We start from the raw sequence: 24,239 nt of genomic DNA on the forward strand, positions 1-24,239 counted from the left end.
CTCCTGCCTCCATCATTTTTTGCCAAACTCTTCTTGTTTATTGCCTTTACCTTTACTTAAGTTCAGCACTTGTCTACTCCTCTACCAAGTGACCTTCGCTCCTTCCCTTAGAAAGTTTCTTTTAGTATGAAAACCTTTTCCTGGCTTTCTACAATAGTGTTCTCATATAATATTTGTTCTTTTGTGATCAACTAATTTCACTCAACAAGTTCATTCAAGTTATGAAGTGCTTTATAAGGTCATCATTATTCATGTTTTACTTTGCTATTAATTCTGGGATGAGGTAATACCTCAGTGTTGTTTTGATTTGCATCTCTAAAATGGCTAGTGATCATGAATGTTTCTTTATATGTTTGTGGCTGCTTGAATGTCGTTGTAGGTGAAGGGCCTGCTCATGTCCTCTGCCCATTCTTAATTGGATTACTTGTCTTTTTCTTGTTGAAATGTGTATTAGACAGGGTTCTCTAGGGAGATAAAACCAGATTGCTGATAATTTATATATATTTATAAAGATAGTTAGATATATAACACAAGATATAAACGATTAAATTATATACAGATAGATATATAAATATAAGAAATGAACAGTTAAACTATATAGCAGTACAAATGGCTCAGTGCAACTCACTCCTGTGAGAGTTGTGAGACACTAGCAGTCCTTCAAGTCTTGAGGGCCCTCCGGTAGTCCTCTGTAGTGAGAGCTAGGCTATCTCAGCACAGGCAGCAAACAGAAAGGCAGGTCACCAACTGTCAGCCAGGTCACCAACCGTCAGTCCCCAGCTCCAGAGATATACATTCCAATTGTGTGGTCTTAAAGGGACCTCAACTTACAGCGACACAGCCCACAGGCTAGGCATCCCACAGGTAGTGTAGCCTGTAAATTGTGGCACAGAACAAGCAAGGCAGCTGCACACTGGTCCAATGATCAAAGAGCGAGAGACAAGAAAAGCGAGGCTCACCGAGCCATGTATCTCTCCACCCTTCATTAATCCCACTTGTGTTTATCGGCCAGGATGGCACAATAAACTAACATCTCAAAATGTTTCTACACATTTTAGATATTAGTCCCTTGTCATATATGTCCTTACTAAAAAAATTTCCCCAGTTTTCATGCTGTCTTTTTATTCTTCGGTGAAATCTTTTGATGCATGTAAGTATCTAATTTTCAGGAAGCCCCAGTCATTTTGTTTGCCTTTTGCTATTTGTGTGGTTTAGGTATGTTAGTTTATTTATGCTATTTATTAGGGAACCTAAATTTGTCTCTATTTTATCATGGATGATCTTTATAGTTTTTGGTTTTTCATTAGGTCTTTGATTCATCCTGAATTAGTTCTTTTAGATGGTAAGAGATATGGCTCCTGTTCCATTTTCTGCAAATGAATGTCCAGTTTTGTCAGCACTAATGTTAGCCTCTCTCTCCTCCATGTAATGTGCTTTGACCCTTGGTCAAAGATGAACTGACCACAGGTGGATAGATTTATTTCTGGGTTCTCGAGTCCTTTCCATTGGTCTAGGTGTCTAAAATCGTACCAGTACTAGAGTGCTTTCATCACTATGGTTGTCCAATAACTTTGAGATAGAGAAGTGAGAGGCCTCCTATTTTGTTCTTCTTTTGTCGTGCTTTGCTTATCCAGGGTCTCTTTCCTTTCCATATGAAATTGGTGGTTAACTTTTCCATCTCTTTAAACAATGATGATGGAATCTGAATCAGGACTGTGATTTATTTGTGTATCACTATGGGTAGTATTGATAGTTTCACAATGCTAAGCCTTCCTATCCATGAGCTTGATCTATTCTTTCACTTCTGTAGGTCTCTTTGGTTTCTTGTGTTTTCTTTGTGTAGATCTTTGTTTCTCTGGTTAAGTTTCTTCCTAAGTATTTAATCTTTTGAGTAGCTATCGTTAATGATTTTTGTACATTAATCTTATACCTTATCACTTTGCTGAATCTTTCCATCAGTTCCAACCATTTTGTGTGTGTGTGAGTCTTTAAGATTTCCTATGTATAGGATCCTATCACCTGGAAATAGAGAGTTTTATTTCTTTGCTGGTTTGGTCTTTAATTTCTTTTTCTTGTTTGATCGCTCTGGCTAAGACTTCCAGCATAATATTGAATACCAGTAGGGATAAAGGGCATACTTACTGTCTCCTGTTCACAAAGGAAATGTTTTTAGTTTCTTTCTATTGAGACTAATGTTGGCCAATTGGTTTTGTATATTTTCTCTGAATTATGTTGAGAAATTTCTGTTCTAATCCAATGTGTTGAGTGTTTTTCACCAGGAATACGTATTGGCTTTTGTTAAATGTTTCTTCTGCATATGTCAACATGATGTGGGTTTTTTCCCTTTGTTTTATCGTGTTGAGGATTACATTAATTGTTTTTGTCTCATGTTTACCATTCTTACTACCATCCCACTTAGTAGGATCTCATATGTATTGATATATTGTGGAGAATTTTGGTGCTATGGGATAAACACATAGATGGAAGAATTTCTGTGCTGTGGAATTGGGCTACTAACTGCAAAGTTGGTGATTCACACCTACCAGCTCTGCCTCAGGAGAAAAATGAAGCTTTCTGTACCAATGAAGATTTAAAGTATCAGAATCCCCATGTAGGGCCTCAATTAGTTGGAATAGACCAAATGGCAGTGTGTTGGGTTTATAGGTTATGTCCATGAGGGATATTTGTCTATAATTTTCTTTATTAGTGATATATTTGTTTGGTTGTGGCATCAGGGTTATGCTGACTCCCCACCCTCACCCTCACCCCAAATTTGAGAGTAGTCTATTGTTTTCAATGTTCTAAAATATTTGGATTAGAATTAATGTCAGTTATTCTCCAAATATTTGGTAGAATTCATCAGTGAAACTGTCTGGTCCTGCATGTCTTTTTGTTGGGAGAGTTGTTTTGTGTTGCTTTAATGGCCTGATCATTAAAGTTAATGACCTTATTTGCATCTTCTTTTCCATTCATGGAATCCTGGTGGCATAGTGCGTTACCCACTGGGTTGCAAACTACAAGGTCACCAGTTTAAAACCACTAGCCTTTCCAAGGGAGAAAGATGTGGCTTTTACTCTTGCAAAGACGTACAGTCTTGGAAAGCCACAGGGGCAGCTCTACTCTGCCCTGTAGGTCACTGTGAGTCAGCATCGACTCCATGGCAATGAGGTGGGTTTGGGTTTTCTTTTACTTTGTTACATTTTCCAGTGGTTTGTTGATTTTTATTAATCTTTTCAAAGAACCCATTTCTAGTCTATTGATTATTTCTATTATTTTTCTGTTTCTTATTTATTTCTGCTCTAATCTTTATTATTGTTTTTCTTCTGGCGACTGTAGACTTATTTTAGTGCTATTTTTCTAAATGTTGGAGTTATTAGGTTAAAGTGTTGATTTTGATTCTTTCTTTATTATATGTGCAGATATTACTATAAAGTGCTGTCTAAGCATTGCTTTTACTATGTCTCAAGGTTCTGGGTATATTGTGTTTTCATTCTAATTTTTAATTTTTTTCTATTACCCAGTGGTTTTTAAGCAACTTCAATGTATTTGATCCCCCTCTTTATCTTCCCATTATTTATTTCTAACTTTATAGCATTGTAATTTGAAAAGATCCTTTGTAGTATCTCAATGTTTCTATTGAGGCTTGCTTTGTGTCCTAACACATGGCTTATTCTGGAGAATATTCTATATAGACTGGAAAAGAATAACTATTGTTTTATTGTTTGCTGGAATGTTCTGTATATGTCTATCAAGTCAGGTTGGTTGTGTTATTTAGTTCTACAGTCTCTTGGTTGAGGGTCTTTCTAGTTGTCCTATCCTTCATCAAATAAACTATCTTACTATTATTATAGAGCTCTCTATTTTGTTTTGTTAGAGTTTTATTTATATATTTTGAGGCTTATTGGGTGCATACATATATTATTTTGTGCAATTGACCCTTTAATCATAATACAATGGAGTAGGGAACCAGTGGAGAGGTCTGGGAGGCTGGCCCTAGTACCAAATAATAAGTGGATGCCTGCCCCTCCCCCCAGAAGAATTTGTTTCAAAGGACGACATGACATTGATGCTGCAGCTCCAGGAGATGGACATATCTGATCAGAGCACACAGGAGCAGATGAAGGGGGAGGAGGAGACAGTGGAACACAGCCTGGCCCACCAGGCCGTGAGGATGATGTTCCTGAGTAGAGCAGCCAGTCCACAGAGAGAACAACATGGCTGGCCCCACTATGAGACATGATGCCCCCTCACTGACCCATGGTGCTACAGGGGACAGCACCGCAAACACAGTGTGAGAATTGCGCCTGACCTGATCCCACCACACCAAGGCAAAGCACTGGAGAGTGCAGCGGAACAGCAAGGGAATGGAGTGGCAAGGTCCCCAGGGAATGCTGAAAGTGGACTTTGGGGCCATGGCGTGGTGCCCCAACAGACTGGACTGGAAAACACTCCTAAGGGCCAACAAACGATCCTTGAACTAAAAAAAAAATCATAATACAATGTCCTTCCTTTCTTCTGTCATGTTGATTAGTGCATTTAATCCACTTTCATTTAGTGTAATTATTGATAAGTATGGATTTATTGCTGTGATCTCCCTGAATGTGTTTTTATGGTGCTGCTGGTTTCTTTGTTCCATATAATTCTTACCATAGTAATTAATTCACTTGTATGTAGGTTTTATTATAATTTTCATTACTGTTGTTTTAATGCTTATTACTTTCTTATTATTTTCCTTTTTTATTTTGATGAGATTTATTCATTTTGTTTGAGGTACCCTCTAACTTATTTATTCCCAAATTTAAAGTGGCTTCTTCTATCTTGAAAACCACTTGACATCTTTTCCATTGGAAGTTCTGTAACTGTACTATTTGTCCCTTCTTTTTGATTTGTAATTGTCTTTGTAAATTGATGTGTTAGGTTCCCTATTTTCAATCTTGTAGGTTTGTTTTATGGATACTTCTATATCCGAGTTTACTTTTGGGTGTTAATCTCAGTTTATTATTTGCCATTGTTAATTCTCTAGGACTGTCCCATTTTTTAAGACCTCAAAAGTTTTCTGCCTTTGACAGAGTGCAATCTAATCACTTTTCTATTATTTCTTTGGGGTAAAATTGAGTTTTCCTTCTGTGGCAGCTTTCCACATCCACAGACTCTGGTTTTTGGGGGCTTCATGGTATTTTGAACTGAATCACAAAGCAATTTATCAATATTTGTGGGATGCAGGTGAAGACAGTACTTTAGATTAAATTTTATAAAATTAAATGATACACATTAGAAAAGAAGGCCTCAAATCAATACTCTAAGCTTACCAAAAGGATAAAAGAGAATAACACAAACAACTCTGTGAATAGAAATTCAACAACTTAGACAAAACGGACTGATTCCTTCAAGTATATAAACTACTAAAAGTCATTGTAAAAGAAACAGATGATTGAATCATCTTCTATATGTTAATTAAGGTAATTATATTTATAGAGGCTTTACAACACAGCAAACTCAGGGAGATAGTTTCATTGGCAAACTGTACCAAACTTTTAAGGAAAACATAAATACCATTTCAAGACGAAATAGAAGAGGATAAAATATATCCCAGTTTATTTTGTTGGGCAGCATTATCCTAATGCCAAAGCTGGACAAAAAAAATTATAAGAAAACAACAGATCAGTAACTCTCATGAATACAGTTGTGGAAAAATATATATAAATATAAATTTGAACATTATGAAATTAACCAAGGGTCTTTAGAATGCAGTGCTGGTGCAACTTTGGGAGACCAATCAGTGGAATTCCCCATTTAATAAAATAAGGACATCCAGAAAGAGACTCCCACAAACATGGCCAATAGATTTTTTTTATAAAAGGGCAAAAAACAATTTAAAGGTGAATGACAGCTTTTTCAAAATACCCAGCTTGAGCATTCGCATATCCATATTAATAATATTGAACTCATACATTGTATATTTTAAAATTATCTCAAAATGAGTCATAGACCCAAATGCAAAACATAAGCATATTAGACTTTTGTCTTTAGGTACCATGGAGTCCATTCTCCCCCATCGTGGCACGCTGCAGAACAGAATGAAACCCAGCCCCGTCCCGGACCCTCTTCATCATTCACTGTGCTGTGTGAGTTCATTGAGGCAGCCACCATGTCTATCCATCTGGGTGAGAGTCTTTCTACTTTTGGTTGCTCTATTTCTCCATCATAATGTCCTTTTCTACTCACTGGTCTTGCCTCATAATATGCCCAAATTGCAGGGGGTGAAGTCTTGCCATCTTTGCTTCTAAAGAGCATTCTGGCTGTACTTCTTACAAGAGAAATTTTTTGGTTCATCTGGCAGTCCAAGGTACTTTCAGTATCCTTCACTACCATTAATTCAAATGCATTAATTTTCTTCAGTATTTCTTATTCTATTGTGGTTCAAAACCACAACTTTCAGATGCAGATGAGGTGACTAAAAATGCTATGGATGGGACACCTGAGTCCTCAGAGTAGCATCCCTACTCTTCAACACTTTATAGAGATCTTGTGCAACAGATTTACCCAATATCGGCTCATCATCTACATGGTACCAGGCACCTATAGGGTGGCTATAAATTGGCTCTGACTCAATAGCACTGAGGTTTTTTAAGAAGTGCATTGTTTGGTTTCTTGATTATTGCTTTGAAGAGCATTGATTATGGATCCAAGCAAGATGAAATCCTTGACAACTGAAATCTTTTCTCCATTTATGGCCATGTTACCTCTTAGTCCAATTGTGAGGAGTTTGGTCTTCTTTATATTGCGTTGCAATCCATAGTGAAGGCTGCAATCCTTGATCTCCATCAGGAAGTGTTTCAAGCCCTACTCAATTTCTGTAACCAAGGTGTCATCTGCATATTAAGTGTTATTAATAACTCTTCCTCCAATCGTGATGTCTTGTTCTTCTTGTCTTGCTCCAGCTTCTCATATTATCTACTCAGTATACCAATTGAATAAGTATGATAAAAGGATAGAGAATCAAATCCAGAGACACTCATATGCATAAGAAAGAATTTTATATGAAAAGCAATTGTACGTTAAAAAAAACATCCCAGCCCTGTCCAGATCAAGTCCATAAGTCTAGTATTACCCCATATGTCGATACTAGTCTATAAATTTCTCTTTAGAGTAACACAGTCATATAATTATGCTGAATCCAAGTTCATAGGCCAGTGGATGGAAAGTCTTGTGGATCAAGTAGTGGTGGAAGCATCTTAGCACTGGGGTGGGTCTCCAAGGCTCTGACTGTCAACATAGCTCTATGTGTCTTGTGAACAGGAAGATGAAGCAGAGAGAGTCTCCTGCCTCCAGGGAGGAAGACAGGAGTTCCCAGAATCCTCAGGAGAAGGCCAGGTCCACATGGAGGCCTCATTGGGTATGGCCTGATGCACAGACTAGACACCGTCCCTTGACAAGTTGGCAGGAGATTATGTAACTGCCACAAACCCTAACACACACCTTCCTGATTTTAAACCACGCAGAGTTCCCTTGTTGTATTTGAACAAATGCCTCTTGATCCATGTACAGGTTCCGCATGAAAACACTGAAATGTTCTGGAATTCTCATTCTTCTCAATGTTATCCTTGTGGGTGGCTGTGCATTGAAATCATTTCGATGGTAGTGGGTTACACTGCTAGCAGCAAGGTTAGCAGCCCCAAACCACAAACCACTCGATAGGAGAAATGTGAGACTTCTCTAGTCCCATAAAGATTTATGGCCTCAGAAGCCCACAGAGGCAGTTCTAGTCTGTCCTACTCTGTCCAAAACAAGGTCGCTACAAGTCAGAATGGGCTCAATTGGAAATGCATATGAAACATTTAAATTGCACAGAAAAATGTTTGTAACATTGAGTTGGGCAAGAGTTTCTCGATCTTGGCACTGTTGACATGTAGACTGAGTAATTCTTTGTTGTGTGGCCATTGCTTTGCGCACTGAAGGATGATTCATAAGCTTTACCCACTGGATGGTAGTCGAACCTCCTAATTGTGACAATAAGAATGTCTGTAAGCATTGGCAAATGTCCTCTGCTGGGCAAAATCAGTTCTGACCAAGAGCCAGTGAGCTGGGTAAAGAACTTTTAGACAGGAGCCAGCATTGTTGTTAGGTGGTGTGGAGTCAGTTTTGACTCATAGTGGTCTATTTACAACAAAACAAAGCATCGCCTAGTCCTGCACCATCCTCACGATTGTCCTTGTTTGAACCCATTGTTGCAGCCACTGTGCCAGTCCTTGTTGAGAGTCTTGCTAGTTTTCACTGCCCCTCTACTTTTCCAAGCATGATGTCCTTTTCCAGGGACTGGTCTCTCCTGATAGTATGTCCAAAGTAAGTGAAATGAAGTTTTGCATTTCTTGTTATTAAGGAGCATTCTGGCAGTACTTCTTTTTAAAATCATTTTATTGGGGGCTTGTACAACTCTTATCACAATCCATAAATACATCAATTGCCATTTGTTGCCATCATCATTCTCAAAATATTTGCTTTCTATTGAGCCCTTGGTATCAGCTCGTCAACTTTTCTCCTCTTTCCCCATTCCCTCCCTCATGAACCCTTGATAATTTATAAATATTATTATTTTGTCATGTCTTACACTGTCCGTCTCCCTTCACCCACTTTTCGGTTGTCTGTCCCCCAGGGAGGGGGTTAAATGTAGATCCTTGTAATCGGTTCCCCCTTTCTACCCCACCTTCCCAGTATTGCCGCTCTCACCACTGGTCCTGAGGGGTTCATCTGTCCTGGAGTCCCTGTTTTTCCAGTTCCTATCTGTACCAGCATACATCCTCTGGTCTAGCTAGATTTGTAAGGTAGAACTGGGATCATGATAGTGGGGCGGGGGGAGGAAGCATTAAAGTACTAGAGGAAAATTGTGTTTCATCCTTGCTACACATCATCTCCTCCCCGGGACCCTTCCATAAGGGGGTATCCAGTTGCCTACAGATGGCTTTGGGTTCCCACTCCGCACTCTCCCCCCCCCCCATTCACAATGATATGATTTTTTGTTCTTTGATGCCTCATACCTGTCCCATGGATCATACCATCACAGGCTGGTGTGTTTCTTCCATGTGGGCTTTGTTGCTTCTCAGCTTTATGGCTGCTTGTTTATCTTCAAACCTTTAAGACTCCAGATGCTGTATCTTTTGATAGCCAGGCACCATCGACTTTCTTCACCACATTTGCTTATGCACCCACTTTGTCTTTAGTGATTGTGTCAGGAAGGTGAGCATCATGGAATCTGGCAGTACATCTTTCAAGGCAGATTTGTTTGTTCTTTTTTATTTTAATCATCTTGCTGGGGGCTCGTACAACTCTTATCACAATCCATACATCCATCCATTGTGTCGAGCACATTTGTACATTTGTTGCCATCATCATTCTCAAAAGATTTGTTTGTTCTTTCAGCAGTCCATGGTATTTTCAGTATTATTCACCAGCACCATAACTTAAATGCCCCAACTCTTCTTCAGTCTCCTTTATTCAGTGTCCAACTTTCACACATATATGAGGTGATTGAAAACACCATGGGTCATCTTAGACCTCAAGGCAACATCCGTGCTATTCAATACTTTACAGAGATCTCTTCTAACAGATTTACAAATTGCAGTGCGTCATTTTATTTCTTGACTGCTGCTTCTATGGATATTGAATTGAATTTTGTGGATCGAAGCAAGACAAAATCTTTGGCAATTTCAATCTTTTCTCCATGTATCATGATGTTACCTAATAGTCTGATTGCGAAGACTTGTTTCCTTTACATTGAGTTGTAACCCACACAATCCTTGAATTTCATCAGCAAGTATTTTAAGTCCTCCTCACTTTCAGCAAGCAAGATTCTGTCTTCTAAATATTAAAGATCATTAAGAAGCCTCCCTCAACCCTGGTTCTGTATTCTTCTTCATATAATCTAGCTTCTCTGATTATTTTTTCAGCATACTTGGTGAATAAGTATGGTGAGAGGGTGCAACCCTGAAGCCCAGCTTTCCTGGTTTTAAACCATGACTGCATGGTTCCCTTGTTCTGTTTACACAACTGCCTCTTGATCCATTTACAGGTTCCACGTGAGTTCTATGACGTGTCCTGGAATATCTATTCTTCTTGAGGCTATCCATAGTTTGTTATGGTCCACAGTCTAATGTCTTAGCACGGTCAGTAAGACACAAGTAAACATTTTTTTCTGGTATTCTCTGCGCTCAGCCAAGATTCCTCTGACATTAGCAATGGTATCATTTGCTCCACCACCCTCTTCTGAATCCAGCCTGATTTTCTGGCAGCTCCTGTCATTGTACTGCTACAACTGTTGTTGGATGATCTTCACCAAAGTTTTACTTGCAAGGGATATTAATAATATTGTTCTTTAATTTGAGCATTCTCTTAGATCACCTTTCTTTGCAATAGGTACAAATATGAATCTCTTCCAGTCAGTAAACCAAGTAGCTATCTTTTTTTTTCTAGGTACAGTGTACTTTATTGATGGTGCATAACAAGGTCGGGCTCTCTAAGCCCGTCCCCTTCCTTCAGGGGTTCGGATGTTATATTCTCAGTATGTTAAGGGATTGAATTGGGGGCAAAGACTCCCCAGCAACCGAGAGCCTCTCTTCCTCTAGTGCTATTGCTGGGGCTGCTGGTCCAGGGGGGCTCTTACTCCTTGGAGGCCATGTGGACCATGAGGTCCAGCACCCTGTTGCTGTAGCCAAATTCATTGTCATACCAGGAAATGAGTTTGACAAAGTGGTCGTTGAGGGCAATGCCAGCCCCAGCATCAAAGGTGGAAGAATGGGTGTCACTGTTGAAGTCACAGGAGACAACCTGGTCCTCGGTGTAGCCCAGGATGCCCTTTAGGGGACCATCGGCCGCCTGCTTCACAACCTTCTTGATGTCATCATACTTGGCAACTTTCTCCAGACGGCAGGTGAGATCCACAACGGACACATTGGGGGTGGGGACACAGAAGGCCATGCCAGTCAGTTTCCCATTCAGCTCCAAGATAACCTTGCCCACAGCCTTGGCAGTGCCAGTAGATGCAGGGATGATGTTCTGGGCAGCCCCACGGCCATGGCACCAGAGTTTCCCAGAGGGGCCATCCACAGTCTTTTGGGTGGCAGTGATGGCATGGACTGTGGTCATGAGTCCTTCCACAATGCCAATGTTGTCATGGATGACCTTGGCCAGGGGGGCTAAGCAGTTGGTGGTGCCGGAGTCATTGCTGACACTCTGGAGGGAGTTGTCCTACTTCTCGTGGTCCACGCCCATCACAAACAAGGGGCATTGGCAGAAGGGGCAGAGATGATCACCCTTTTGGCACCGCCCTTCAGGTGAGTCCCAGCCTTCTCCATGGTGGTGAAGACACCAGTGGACTCCACGACATACTCAGCACCGGCCTCCCCCCACTTGATGTTGGCGGGATCTCGCTGCTGGAAGATGGAGATGGCCTTCCCATTGACGACAAGTTTCCTATTCTCAGCCTTGACAGTGCTGTTGAACTTGCCGTGGGTGGAATCAGACTGGAACATGTAGACCACGTAGTTCAGATCAATGAAGGGGTCATTGATGGCAACAATATCCACTTTACCAGAATTAAAAGCAGCTCTGGTGACCAGGCACCCAATGCAGCCAAATCCGTTCACTCCGACCTTCACCATTGTGTCTCGGGGATGCGGCTGGGACTGCACAGGAACAGGAGAGGCGGCTGTCTGTCGCACGAGGAGCAGAGAGCGCCAAGTAGCAATCTTCTAGACTTCTTGGTATAGACAAGTGAGTGCTTCTAGTACTTCATTAGCTTGTTGAAATATTTCCATTTGTATTCAGTTAATTACTGGATACTTGGTTTTGGTTAATGCTTTCAGTAGAGCTAGGGCTTCTTCCTTAGTTGCCATCAGTTCTTGCTCATATGCTACCTCGTCAAATGGCGGGATGTTGACCAGTTCTTTTTGGTACAATGACTCTGTGAATTCTTCCTTGGATGCTTGCTGCAGCCTTCAGGATTTTGCCCATAGGGTCTTTCAACCAAAGTTGCAATCCATTTGTGGTAGTTACATTTCAGACAAACATCAGAAAAGTGGGTGAAGGGCGACAGAGGATTGTGTAAGATATGAAAAGAATAATCTATAACTTATCAAGGGTTCATGGGGGGAGGAGAAGAGGGAAAGAAATGAGGAGCTGATATGTAGGGCTCAAGTAGAGAGAAAATGCTTTGAGAATCATGATGGCAGCATATGTGCAAATGTGCTTGACACGATAGATGATTGTATGGATTGTGATAAGAGATGTAAGAGCCCCTAATAAAAGTATTTAATTAAAAAAAAAGAGTAAAGGGGTGGAATTTAGCCCGCCAATCAGGTTGCAGCTTGATGACCACATTTGGAGGCACTAAGGAGATAAATAGCTCATTGGAGGTGGGACAAGCTCATTCCCTGTGAGACATTCCTGTTGAGAAGACACATGAAGCTACCCTGATGCAGCCAGAGCCCTGGAGCTAAAGGAGCCACATGGAGACCCCTGCCAGTGCTGAGATGCTTCCACTGCCACTGGATCCACAGGACTCTGCACCCTCTGGCCTGTGATCTTCCTGCATTCAGCATCATTGCATGTGTTTCCTGAATCTGAAGAGGACTTTATAAATTGGGATCAGACATATGGAAAAATATCGGTCTTGTGGACTTGATCTGGACTGGGCTGGGATGTTTTCTCAATTGCTCTTGTATAGAAAGCTCTTTTTAATACACATATATAGGTGTCTGTGGATTAGTTTCTCTAGTCTACCCAGACTAACACAACATGTCTTAAAAACCATTAAAAAGGGGGTGCCACATTTGGACTATGAGCAGTAATTTTCCAACCCTACTACCAGTACTTCCACATAGTCTCTTTTAGCCTTTATTGTTATTTAAAACCGTTTCACTTGTCCCTGTGTTTATCTTCCATATTTCCTCTTCCGTATAATTTAAGCTCCTCTGCCTCACTCATCATAGCGGCTCTTCTCCCCATCAGAGCATCTGACACACTGAAGGGGAAGGTCCAAGACTTACTAACCTGGAGGCAGCCACTGATCTGGCTTTGCTTTTGTTAGCCTTCCGAGTGGGGCTCACCGGAGCAGACAAAGATTCTTCCTTGGAAGACTCTTCAATGGAGGATTCTGGTCGTGCTGACTGAGATCGTACAAGGAATTCTCCTGAAAATAAACTCGTCTTGGGTGTCCGCTCATGGTGAGACCCAGATTTCATCTTGGTCCGAATAACCTCTGTGTCAACTGTGACAGGGTATTCTATCGTGAACAGACCTGTCAACACAGACACTGCTATTAGTCTCCCTTCCCAGCCTTCTTTCAGCCAGCCGCCCTAGGCCATCTCTGCCTCTGCTCTGAGGCTCTGCCCACTTGTGCCCACCTCACCTCATCCCCAAAGCCGCTTTTCCACTCTCCTTGCTCCCTGCCTGGGATGTCGCACCTCTCCTGCCCATTGCCACGCTCCATCCCTCAGTTGTCATACGTCATTGTTGCCAGTTGCCCATGAGTTGGCTCCGATTCATGGTGACCCCATATGTAACAGAATAACGTGCTGCCTGGTCTGAGCCATTTTCACACAATTTTTCATATGATTGAAAAATTCAGTTCAGTATGGTGACCGCTATGTATTTTGAGTGGCTTCCGGACTAGAGGGGGCTCATCTTCTGTACCATCCCAGGCAAAATCCCAACCCCACGGAGCCCGGCGGTATAATGGTTCTGCATTGAGTTGCAACCTGCAAGATCAGACACTTGAAACCACCAGCTGCTCTGTGGAAGACAGGTTGGGTTTTCCATTTCTGTAAACGGTTCTAATCTTGGAAAGTCACAGAGGCAATTCTACCCTGTCCTATAGGTTCACTATGAGTCAGCACTGAGTTGAAAGGAGTGGGTTTGGAGTTCAGTTTTGATCAGTTTGCTGGATATAAAAATGAGACATTACATCTCTCTCTACCCTCCAGTTCCGACCTCATTTTTGCCCTGGGGCCTGGCATCATTTGGCTCTGTGTCCTCTAGTGCCCCCTCACAGAAGGGACTACAGAGGGGGGACCTCCTTCAGCACGCACTCCTGGCCCACATTCTTCTCACCCACGAGGATTCCTTGCCTGCATTGCCAGATCTTTTAACTCACGTTCATCTACTTTTGTTGTGCTATATTTGTTTGAACTTTGGTCTTGCTTCTTCTATCAGCTTGGAAAACTTCTGAGGTCAGGAATTTCTTTTTCCTTTATCCACCTACCAAACATTTAGTATTTACAGGACATTAGACACAGACAGATGACCCAGAGGAGGACTGCGGAGGGCGGGGGAAAATAAATGTTCACAATGCTTGGAAGTAAGTCTTGTAATCAAAGCACTTCAAAAATGCCATGGGCACCCAAGGGAGTTGTAGAGGTGACTGATTTGGCTGGGAGCATTAGCGAAGGCCTTTCAGAGATGAGGACAGTTTATTTTCTTAATTTTTGAACTCTAGACTTTAGATTTATTTAGGGCTGGTTGCACATGTTAAGAGAATGTTTTATTTACCGTAGAAGTCAAGGAAACTTCCCCTTTGTGAGACCCTGGCCTAAATGGACTTGCTTTATTTGAATAGCAATAGAGTAACATGAAACACAGGAGCATTTGCTCGGTGGCCCTGGATGATGATCTGCACAGGACAGCCTTCAAAAGCTATAATTAAGGATCCACCTGGCTTCTCTGCACTACAAGCCTGATTGGGGCTCTCCTGGCCCGTTTGCTTGACCTTCGTGTTTTCTGCCTTGAAATTTGTTTTTGATCACATCCTTTGGGCTTGCATAGACAATTTTGCTTTTCAGAGGTGCTATCTCTGGTGAGCACAAAAACAACCCCCCCTCCCACAAAAAAACCCACAACTCTTCTTTTCTGGATTCCTTTTTCAGGAAGCATTCCCACAAAATGCTTGAGCGAATCCGTTCATGTGACTCCAATGTCGCCAGCCTAGACTCTGCCTTCTTCTACGATGGTGCTTTGCTTTTGGTCTGCACAGAGACAAAAAATGACAGTGTTCTATCTTTCTTCTTTTCTTTTTATCTCGGGAGTGTGGAGCTCTTCTGAACTTTCATGTCATGGTAAATGTGACACACTTCATCAGCAACTTGCACTCCTGAGGCCATGGTCCGCAAAGCAGTGGCAGAGACTGGAGAGGGAGCTGGCCAGCACAGAGCCTGGAGAGTGTCCTTTCATGCAGTGGGATTCAGTGAGGTCCAGATGAGAGCATTTTAATGGAGTCTTCAAGGAAAGGAGTAATTGCCCAGGGTGGTCCTGGGGTAGGGAACCCCAGCTTCTCAGTATCTAGCAAGGCTGAGACACATGATGGGATGAATATATTCCTTTGTCTCTAGGTCAGAGGGCCATGCAGATGAGAGCCCAGATGTGGAAGGGCTCCTGAGTCCACCCAGCTCCGCCTAGGGGAGCTCCATGGGCTGGCCAAGGGCAGCAGAGGGAGGTGGCTGCACTTCCTTCTTCAGTTGTGGTCTCTCACGATATGGCTACCAATGGAGGAGAGAGTGTGCGAAAGCTAGAGCTGAAAGATAGCCTCTCTGGAGACCGAGGACGAGGAGTAACCCAGAGAGCCAATGGGAGACATCAGAAGATAATGCAGGCAGACACACACAGCTGTAAACAGACATGCAGGGAGAGGACTCCGGTTCATTAGCTGCATGGAAGTCTGACACTTGGGATCCCCCTGACTTGCTCATCTCGCTGGAGGCTCAGACTCAGGATGAATCCATCAATGAGCGCTGAGGGGCAGCTATCCAATGAAATCACCTACAGATGACCCACCTTTCTATCCCCTTGTTACCTGCTGTCAGCAAGACAGAATTCATGAACTGAGTCACTGTCTTCTGAAAGCGCTTTTTGAGCTCAGTCAGCGCCCGGCTCATCTTAGAAATCTTGTCATCCAGGCTGTTGATTCTATGGGTCATCTGCAGGGAGGGAAAGGGGAGAGGAAGATGTCATTTGCCCTATAAGAAGTGGTCTGTCCTGTCGGGTGAAACCAGGACTCGCCCTAATGTCGAGCATATTGGGAGCATGTGTTGTCCTCTCTGCCTGAATTGCTGTACGCGGGTCCTGGCTTGGCTGACACGACCCTGGTTTGGGACAGTTCCCCTGGTTTGACTGAACAGACGTACCCCTGTCCGTGTACCTCTCAGAACACTTTCTCTGAGGCTTCAGAACAGAAACAATTCATTTCATCAAAACCTGTCCCCCTCTGTAGACTGTAAGCAATTAAAGGGTGGGGCTAGGGTCTTGATCTCCATGATGGAGTAAATGGTGCCCCACCACCTCTATACTTGTGGATATAATGCAAGGCAATGCTATAAGGTAATGACTTTTCCACAATGCAATCTCATATTGTGGAATCAGTCCATTTGGGTCATATTGGTGTGGGATGGATGGGAAACTGAATCATAGCATCTGGGTCTAGCCACGGAGAGCCCAGGGCAAGAGTGGGGCGATATGAGGTCATTGTTAGGTGGAGGGGGGCTGAGTGAGGGTCTGAAGGTGCTGAGGAGGTTTGTGGGGGGAAAGCAGGAAGGGTGAGAGAGAACAAAGGTCCATGCAGGGTTTTGAGGTCGGGACGGGTGTAGGACGACTGGGGTCCCCGTGCAGAGTAGGGAGTGAGCAGCTACCAACAATTGGCCAGCACCAGCACCATCCCCCTCCAACCCCCACAGGCTGCATGGTGGTGGGGAAGATGTCGTGGGGGAGAGAGAGCCTGCTGAGTCATGAGCACCCTTAGGGAAACAAAACCAAACAAGACCACCAGGAGCACATAACCACCAGTGAGCCACCGAGGGTGAGGGGAGGGACATGGACACCAAAAAGGGACACCAGACTGGAGACCTCACCATGGCATAACACCAAGTTTGCATAATTATCTGGTCTTTGGAACCTAACCATGTTGATAAGTGAAGGCTGGGTGGACAGGGAAAACTGGTGGTGTGTAAGGATTGCCAATGAGCCAAGAAATGTCTGCGGAAAGCAACAGGGAAGAATTAACATGATCGAGACCCTGGTATTTTGCCTTGTAATCTCCGTGAGAAAATAAATGTCGTTCTTTAAAGTCACTCACTTGTGGTATTTGTGTCATAGCAATACTAGGCTAAGACAACCTCCTTTGTGTCGGAGCGGGTGTCACGCAGCAGGTGCTTAATAAATGTCCCCTGCGCTAATGGAGAACCGAATGGATGATGGTTTCTCTAAGCTCTCATAACCAGCCCTACCCTAGAACGGGTGGTCCTTTGGCCAAGGACCATGATGACTGGTCACTGTGGGACAGAGGCCCAGGCCTCTGGTGTCAGTCCAGGACTGCTGTGAAGAGTCATTCTGGTTCAAGGGTATCTTGCTGTGGCTGCATTGCAGCTCAACCTCTCTGTTGGCCCAAACCAGCTTCCCTCAAGAGATCCCTGCCCTTGTGTCATCTCCATTCCAGTGTGCTTCCCAGGGAGCATGATCTCAGGCACCCTTTGAACTGCTGGGGCATCTGTGTGGTATTATAAACTGGTTTCAGATTCCAGAGGTGTTTATAGTGAAGATTTGATCCACTGTGCAATTATTGCTCCAGTTCTCAATATTTTCTGCTTGGCTTTCAATTGAGGTTTTTTTCTGTTTCATTCTGTCATGGTTGTTAGGCTGTTGGCTTGTATTTTGTATGTTGTTTTTGGTTTTTTTTTATATGAAGCCCAGATTAGGTAAACCTATAGGGACAGCAAGTGGATTAATAGATACAAAAGGACATGGCATGGTGGGGAAGGCTGGTGGGAAATGGGGAGCGAGTGACGATGAGTACGAGGAAGAAGGAATGACTTGGAATGGATTGTGGCAATTGTTGTACAATTCTCATGACTGTGACTGACCTCTTGAAATGTAGAGTAGTGTAGGATCTGTGAATTGGACGTCAGTGAAACTGTAAAACTCAACAAACTAAAAAAAAAAAAAAAAAGAAGAAGAAAGAACCTTGAAGTTTTAGAAAGCCTTTTTCTCCTGGTTGCCTTCCCAATCAATGTTCAGAGCCAGCGGTCATCATTCTCTGTGCTGAATTGCCCCCTGTCCAGTTTCCATTGCTTTCCTTTCTCCACCTTTAAACATTGTCAGTTCTTTAAGGCGGGATCCATACTTTCTAGGTCATGAAAACATGTTCTGTGGATTTTCCCCCTGAAGCACACCAGTTCAATAGTTTCTACATGTGCACTTAATGATATTAATTTGTGCAACCGATCTCACCTTCCTTTGCTGAGTTAATGGAAATTAATTGCTCCTTAAGATTCATGAGGCTTTCTACCCCCCCCCCCCCCCGTAAGGAGTTAAAGCCTTCCACATGGAAGAAGCACACCAGCCTGTGTGATCATGAGGTGTCAATGGGATTAGGTATCAGAAGATCAAAAACAATCAATCTATCATTGTGAAGGAGCGGGGTCAGGGTGGAGACCCATAGCCCATCTGTTGATCATTGAAAACTTCCTCACAGAAGGGACATATGGAAGGGAGGACTCATCTAGGGTGCAATGTAGCACCGAAAAAACACACAACATTCCTCTTGTTCTTGAATGCTTCCTCCCTCCACTATTATGGCCCCAGTTAACCCCATAAATCCTGCTAGACCGGCATATGAACATTGGTACAGATAAGGGTTTTTGACTCATGGAATCCAGGATAGTTAAACCCCTCAGAAACATTAATGGGAGCAATGATTCCATGTGAGTCTGGGAAGGGAGGGTGGGGAAGGGGAAACTGATAGCAATGATGGATGTATAACTCCCCTTGGGAGAATGAATAGCAGAAATGTGGGTGAAGCGATACATCAGACAGTGTAAGAGGGAAAACAATAATCACAATAATATATAATTTATTAAGGGTTCACGAGGGTGGTAGGGTGGGGGGAGGGAATAAAGAGGCGTTGTTATCAAGGGGCTTAAGTAGAAAGAAAATGGTTTGAAAATGATGATGGCAGCAGCTATACAAGTTCGCTTGATGTAATTGATTTATGGGTTGTCATATCTGTAAGAGTCCCCAGTAAAATGATCAGGAAAAGAGAGAGAGAGTTAAAGCCTTTGGAACTCACAGGGGGCATTCGACCCTGTACGATAGGGTTGCTATGAGTCAGAATCCACAGGATGACAGGGCGTTTGGTTTGGGGTAAGATTCTTATCTACACTTTTGAGCTGGGGTTATCCATTTGATCTCATGTAGATAGTTCTTAAAAGAGCACAATGCTCAAGCGAATCAATCTATTGTTTGGTTGTAAGAGGACATCAGGGGATTGTTTTGTTTAAGGTTTCAGGATTATCTCAGGGCAAGTTTCAGGGGTTCATCCAGCCTTCATAGCTTCAGAAGTCTAGAATCCATAGAAATTTGAAATTTAGTTCTACATCTCCTCCTTTTGGTCAGGGTTTGTCTATGGAATCTTTTATCAAAATGCTTGGTAATGGGAACCCAGCACCATCCAGCTCTGGCCGTGGCAATTGTTAATGGAAGCTATTAGCTACACATTCCATATCCTCCTCCCATCATTCCTGACTCTTCTTTCTTTCTCTATTGCTTCAAGTGAGTAGAGACCAATTGTTGAGTCTTAGAGGGCTACTTTGAAGGTTTGAGGCACTCTGGAATGAACTAGGGGATAGAACAGAAGAAGCAAACAATTTATTGGCCCAATTAATGGTGTGTTCCATGAAACTGTTACCCTAAATCTCCAAACCAAATCCCCTGAGATGTTTAGTTGTACATAAGCAGCTTCCACAGCTACCCTTTTAAAAAAAAGTTTTGGTGGTGGGGTGGTGGTGATTGGAGGCATTGTGATAAATAGATCTCTCATATCAATTCCGTTTTGGCAGTTTAACACTACCCTTAATTAATGCAATTTTTAAGATTACTGTTAAACTCCACCTCCCTTTTTACCCTTCTGCACCTGGTAGCCACTAATAAATTTTGATGTCTATAGATTTCTCTTTTTATATAAGAGAAGTTACACAATCTTTGTTCTTTTGTGATTGGGTAATTGTGCTCAGTATCATGTCTGTAAGCCCCCCTCACACGTAGCATGCATAAAGACGTCTTTTTTCCTACTAGCTGAGTGCTATGTACGACGCTGAATATATCATATTTTGTTTATCCAGTGGTCTGTTGATGGGTCTTTAGATTGCTTCCATCTTTTGATTATTATGAATAATCTTAAAGTGAACATTGATATATGTCTCTTTTTTAAATGCACCATTGTCTATACTGTGTTCTTTGTTATTTTTAATCAAGGTGGGTGCAGGTTTATGGAGAGTTTCCCATTGAACAACTCACACACATTTTGTTTCATTCCACTGATTGCATTGTCCACAATGTGTCGATTCCTCCTTTTTTCCTAAACCTTCTGAAATGTGTCCTTAGGTAAATATTGTCTTTTGTTCCCAACTTATTTGAAGATGGAAGTACTTCATTACTGTTCTTATTCCCCTTGTACCAGTGGTTCTCAACCTTCCTAATGCCGCGACCCTTCAATACAGTTCTTCATGTTGTGGTGACCCCCCAACCATAAAAGTATTTTCGTTACTGCTTCATCACTGTAATTTTGCTACTATTATAAATCCTCATGCAAATATCTGATATGCAGGATGTATTCTCATTGTTACAAACTGGACATAATTAAAGCATAGTGATTAATCACGAAAACAATATGGAATTATATATTGTGAAATATATGTTTCTAATTATAAATAAATGAAATTTTGTCTTGAAGTATGGTGTAGCATGGCTAACAGTCTTCACACTTGGTACTCGTATGTGGGCGTATCTGCATGTGGGCGTATCTGCATGTGGGTGTATCTGCATGTGGGTGTATCTGCATGTGGGCGTATCTGCATGTGGGCGTATCTGCATGTGGAGAAAGATAGAGGAGCTGTCTAGGTTCCTGAGACAACTGGAAATATGTGTTTTCCGATAGTCTAAAGCGACGCCTGTGAAAGAGTTGTTCTGCTCCCAAAGGGGTCGCGACCCACACGTTAAGAACCACTGCCTTATATAATTGTCTATTGTTTGGCTGAAAATTGAGTGATGAGGGTGAATTCATTTCTAGAACTGAAGGGTGACTAAGGACCACAGTCTTGGGAATTCCACCAATCTCTATCCAGTGAATAAGCCTGTATTTTTATCATTTTAGTTTTGGTCCATATTTTGCTCCCATCCTGCACAGGACCTTCGAAGTTAATCCCTTTTGGGGCAGTTGCCAGGCATGCTCGTCCTCTGGCCTCGGAGTCGGGAAGACTGGTGTTTGTGTGGTCCATTAGCTCTTTGGACTAGTTGTTTCCCCTACTTCTTTGATTTTCTTTACTCTTATTTCCTCCATATAGAAAGAGAACAATAGTTACCAGTTAGCTAGCTGTTCAGAAGCATTTAAGACGCTAGTTCTTACTCACCAAAGTCAGGAGAACATTGTCTTTGTGGACTACGCGATGCCAACTGACCGTATTGTCCCTTGAAACTAGCTTCCCACCTTTTCCCACAATGGCGCAGCCATTGTGGATTCCCACTAACAAGGAATCTCCAAGAAACTCACTGCCATTGAGTTTACTCCAACCCATAGGACAGGGAAGAAGTGCCCTTGTGGGTTTTTGAGAAGGTAAATCTCTGCGGGGTAGAGACTCATCTTCCTCCCTCAGAGAGGCTGGTGTTTCCAATTGTTGACTTTTCGGTTAGCAGCCCAATGTGTAACCCACTCTGCTACCAGGGATCCTCGGCAAGGGATAAAGGTTTCGATTTCCTTACTGTTTGTTATTTTCAGTGGGTTTAATTTTTCTTTCTTTCTTTTTTAAATCTTAGCCATCCTAGTGAGAATGAAATGATTTCTCATTGTGGTTTTGATTTGCCTCTCTCTGGTGACTAATGTTAAGCATTGGGCTGCTAAACAAAAGGTCAGGGGTTCAAACCCACCAACTAAGAAAGACGAGGCTGTCTGATCCCATAAATATTTAGTCTTGTAAACCCAATTTAGGGTCTGTTATGAGTCAAAACTGACTCTTAGAAAGTGGTTGGATGATTAAGGACACCACGAATACTATTCAGATATTTGTTGGACATTTTAATGTTGTCATTGGTGAAATGTCTATTCAAGTACTTTGTCCATTTTATTATTGGATTATTTGTGTTTTTGTTAAATTACCCAAATATCATATGTATATTTTGGTTATTAAATTCTTGTCAGATATATGGTTTTTGAAGGTATTTTCCCAGTGGTGACTTATCTTTTCCCTTTTTTAATAAAGTCTTTTCAGGAAAAAGTTTACATTTTTTGTGAGCTATCACTTAATTCTTTTTCTGTTGGTGCTTGTGCTATTAGATAGATTCTCCATTGTTGACAGTTAGGCTCGACAGCATTGCCCATGCTTGCTCTTCTAAAGAGTGTACAGTTTTAGTGTTTATGTGTAAGTCCTCAATTCATTTTAAGCATATTTCCCCATTAAGTGGACTTAGGAAGCTTGTCAAAAATCAGGTGGCCATCTAGGTGTGGATTCATTTCTGGAGTCTCAGTTCGATTCCATTAGCCTCTGTGTTTATTGTTATACCAGGACCAAGCTGTTTTTATTACTATAGGAGTGCACAAAAATAAAAACAGAACTGAATCCAGCTCCAAGCTGGGTGTTTAACAAGAAGGAAGGGTGAACTCCTCTTCTTGTTGGTTCTTCTCTTTCAATGTTGATTTAGCTCTTTGTTATCTCTTGTCATTCCATATGAAGCTAAGGATGAATTTTTCTACATTCTTAAAGAAAGCCGTTGGAATTTTGTTAGATATTGCAGTGACTTTATAGATTGCACTGGGTAGCGATGACATCTTAGCACAATTACGGCTTCCACTACACGAACACGGACATGTATCCACTTACTTACATCATCTGTAATCAAATTCATCCTGGTTTTATACTTTTTATTATATTAAATCTTTACATCCTGGCTAAATTTATTCCTAGCGAGTTTATTCTCTTAGAAGCTATTGTAAATGGAATGATTTCTCTTTCATATTTCTCATTACTGGTGTATGGAAATTCAATTGATTTTTTAAATGATTTTTTATTAACATATAATTCACATACACAATTCAATGTTTTAATCATATGAAAAGGGGTTGTGTATTTATCATCACATTCAATTTTAGAATGTTTTTTCTTTTGTGTACTCAGAACATTCTCTCCCCACTTCCCACCAGCCTTCCCTGCCTTAACCACAGAAATGATGGATCCAGTTACCATAGCTACAATCTGCCTATCCTGGATTTCATATTCAGATAAAATACTGAACAAATAAACAAACAAGAACCAACAACAATAGCAAAACAAAACAGAAAGACCTCAATAGAAATTAAAGCAGAAAATATTAAAAATTAGAACAGATTTTAAATGGGTCAAAAAGTGTTACATTTTAACCCAACTACCTCTGCGTTAATCTACTTTCCAATGCACTGTGTCTCAGAGCCTGGCAACTGATCTCCTTGGTTAATGGGATATCATTATTCACTAGAGACTTAATTCACATGGCGCCCTGTGAATAAAAATGGATTTGGGGACTTTTACTGTCATTCATGTTGTTGTTAGGTGCCACTGAGTCAGTTCCACCCCATAGCAACTCTGTGCACATCAGGACAAAACACTGCCCCGTCTGCGCCATCCTTACAACTGTTGCTACGAAGAAGCAAATTTCCATCGTGTGACATCTGCCTTCAATTCTATCCCCAAAACCATATTTCCAAAGTACTGTCCCTTCTTTTTTGTCCCTAACTTTTGCATTCTAATCGCTAATAATGAGCCACTTACTTTGCTTGCATGTTTTATTAATTTCAGACTGAAGACGTTGGTAGAATTCTTCAATTTCTGTTTCACTAGCTGTAGTGGTTGGCGCATAAATTTGAATAAGAGTTTTTCTTGAGGCTATAATCCCATCACAGACGGCATTGTACTACAAGATAGATCTTGTAATATTCTGTTTGACAATGAATTCCTCCTGAGTATGTCATTCTCAGCATAGTAACCCATGGGATTTTCTGATTCAAAATGGCCAATACCAGTCTATTTCAGCTCACTAATGTCTAGGATATCGATATATATGTATTCCATTTCATTTTTGACTACTTCTAATTTATCTAGATGGATACTTTGTACGCACCAATTTCCAATTATTAGTAGATTGCGGCAGCTATTTCTACTTACCTTGAGTTGTGCCCCATC

General features: G+C 41.8%; 1 protein-coding gene and 2 pseudogenes across 1 annotated transcript in view; all 3 read right to left on the reverse strand.

Moving 5' to 3' along the window:
• The window catches only part of C5H3orf20 (chromosome 5 C3orf20 homolog), a 104,941-nt gene that overhangs the window by 19,405 nt on the left and 61,297 nt on the right, over positions 1 to 24,239 (reverse strand). The window contains exons 9-10 of the mRNA XM_075550893.1: positions 15,839 to 15,962; positions 13,045 to 13,291 (exon numbers count right to left, since the gene is read on the reverse strand). Of these exons, the coding sequence (XP_075407008.1) occupies positions 13,045 to 13,291; positions 15,839 to 15,962 (371 nt within the window). The remainder of the gene's footprint in view (positions 1 to 13,044; positions 13,292 to 15,838; positions 15,963 to 24,239) is intronic.
• On the reverse strand, positions 10,654 to 11,654 carry LOC142448979 (glyceraldehyde-3-phosphate dehydrogenase-like; annotated as a pseudogene).
• On the reverse strand, positions 14,597 to 15,149 carry LOC142448529 (destrin pseudogene; annotated as a pseudogene).

This window comes from Tenrec ecaudatus, chromosome 5 (assembly GCF_050624435.1).
Source record: "Tenrec ecaudatus isolate mTenEca1 chromosome 5, mTenEca1.hap1, whole genome shotgun sequence".
NCBI classification, from domain to species: Eukaryota; Metazoa; Chordata; class Mammalia; order Afrosoricida; family Tenrecidae; genus Tenrec; species Tenrec ecaudatus.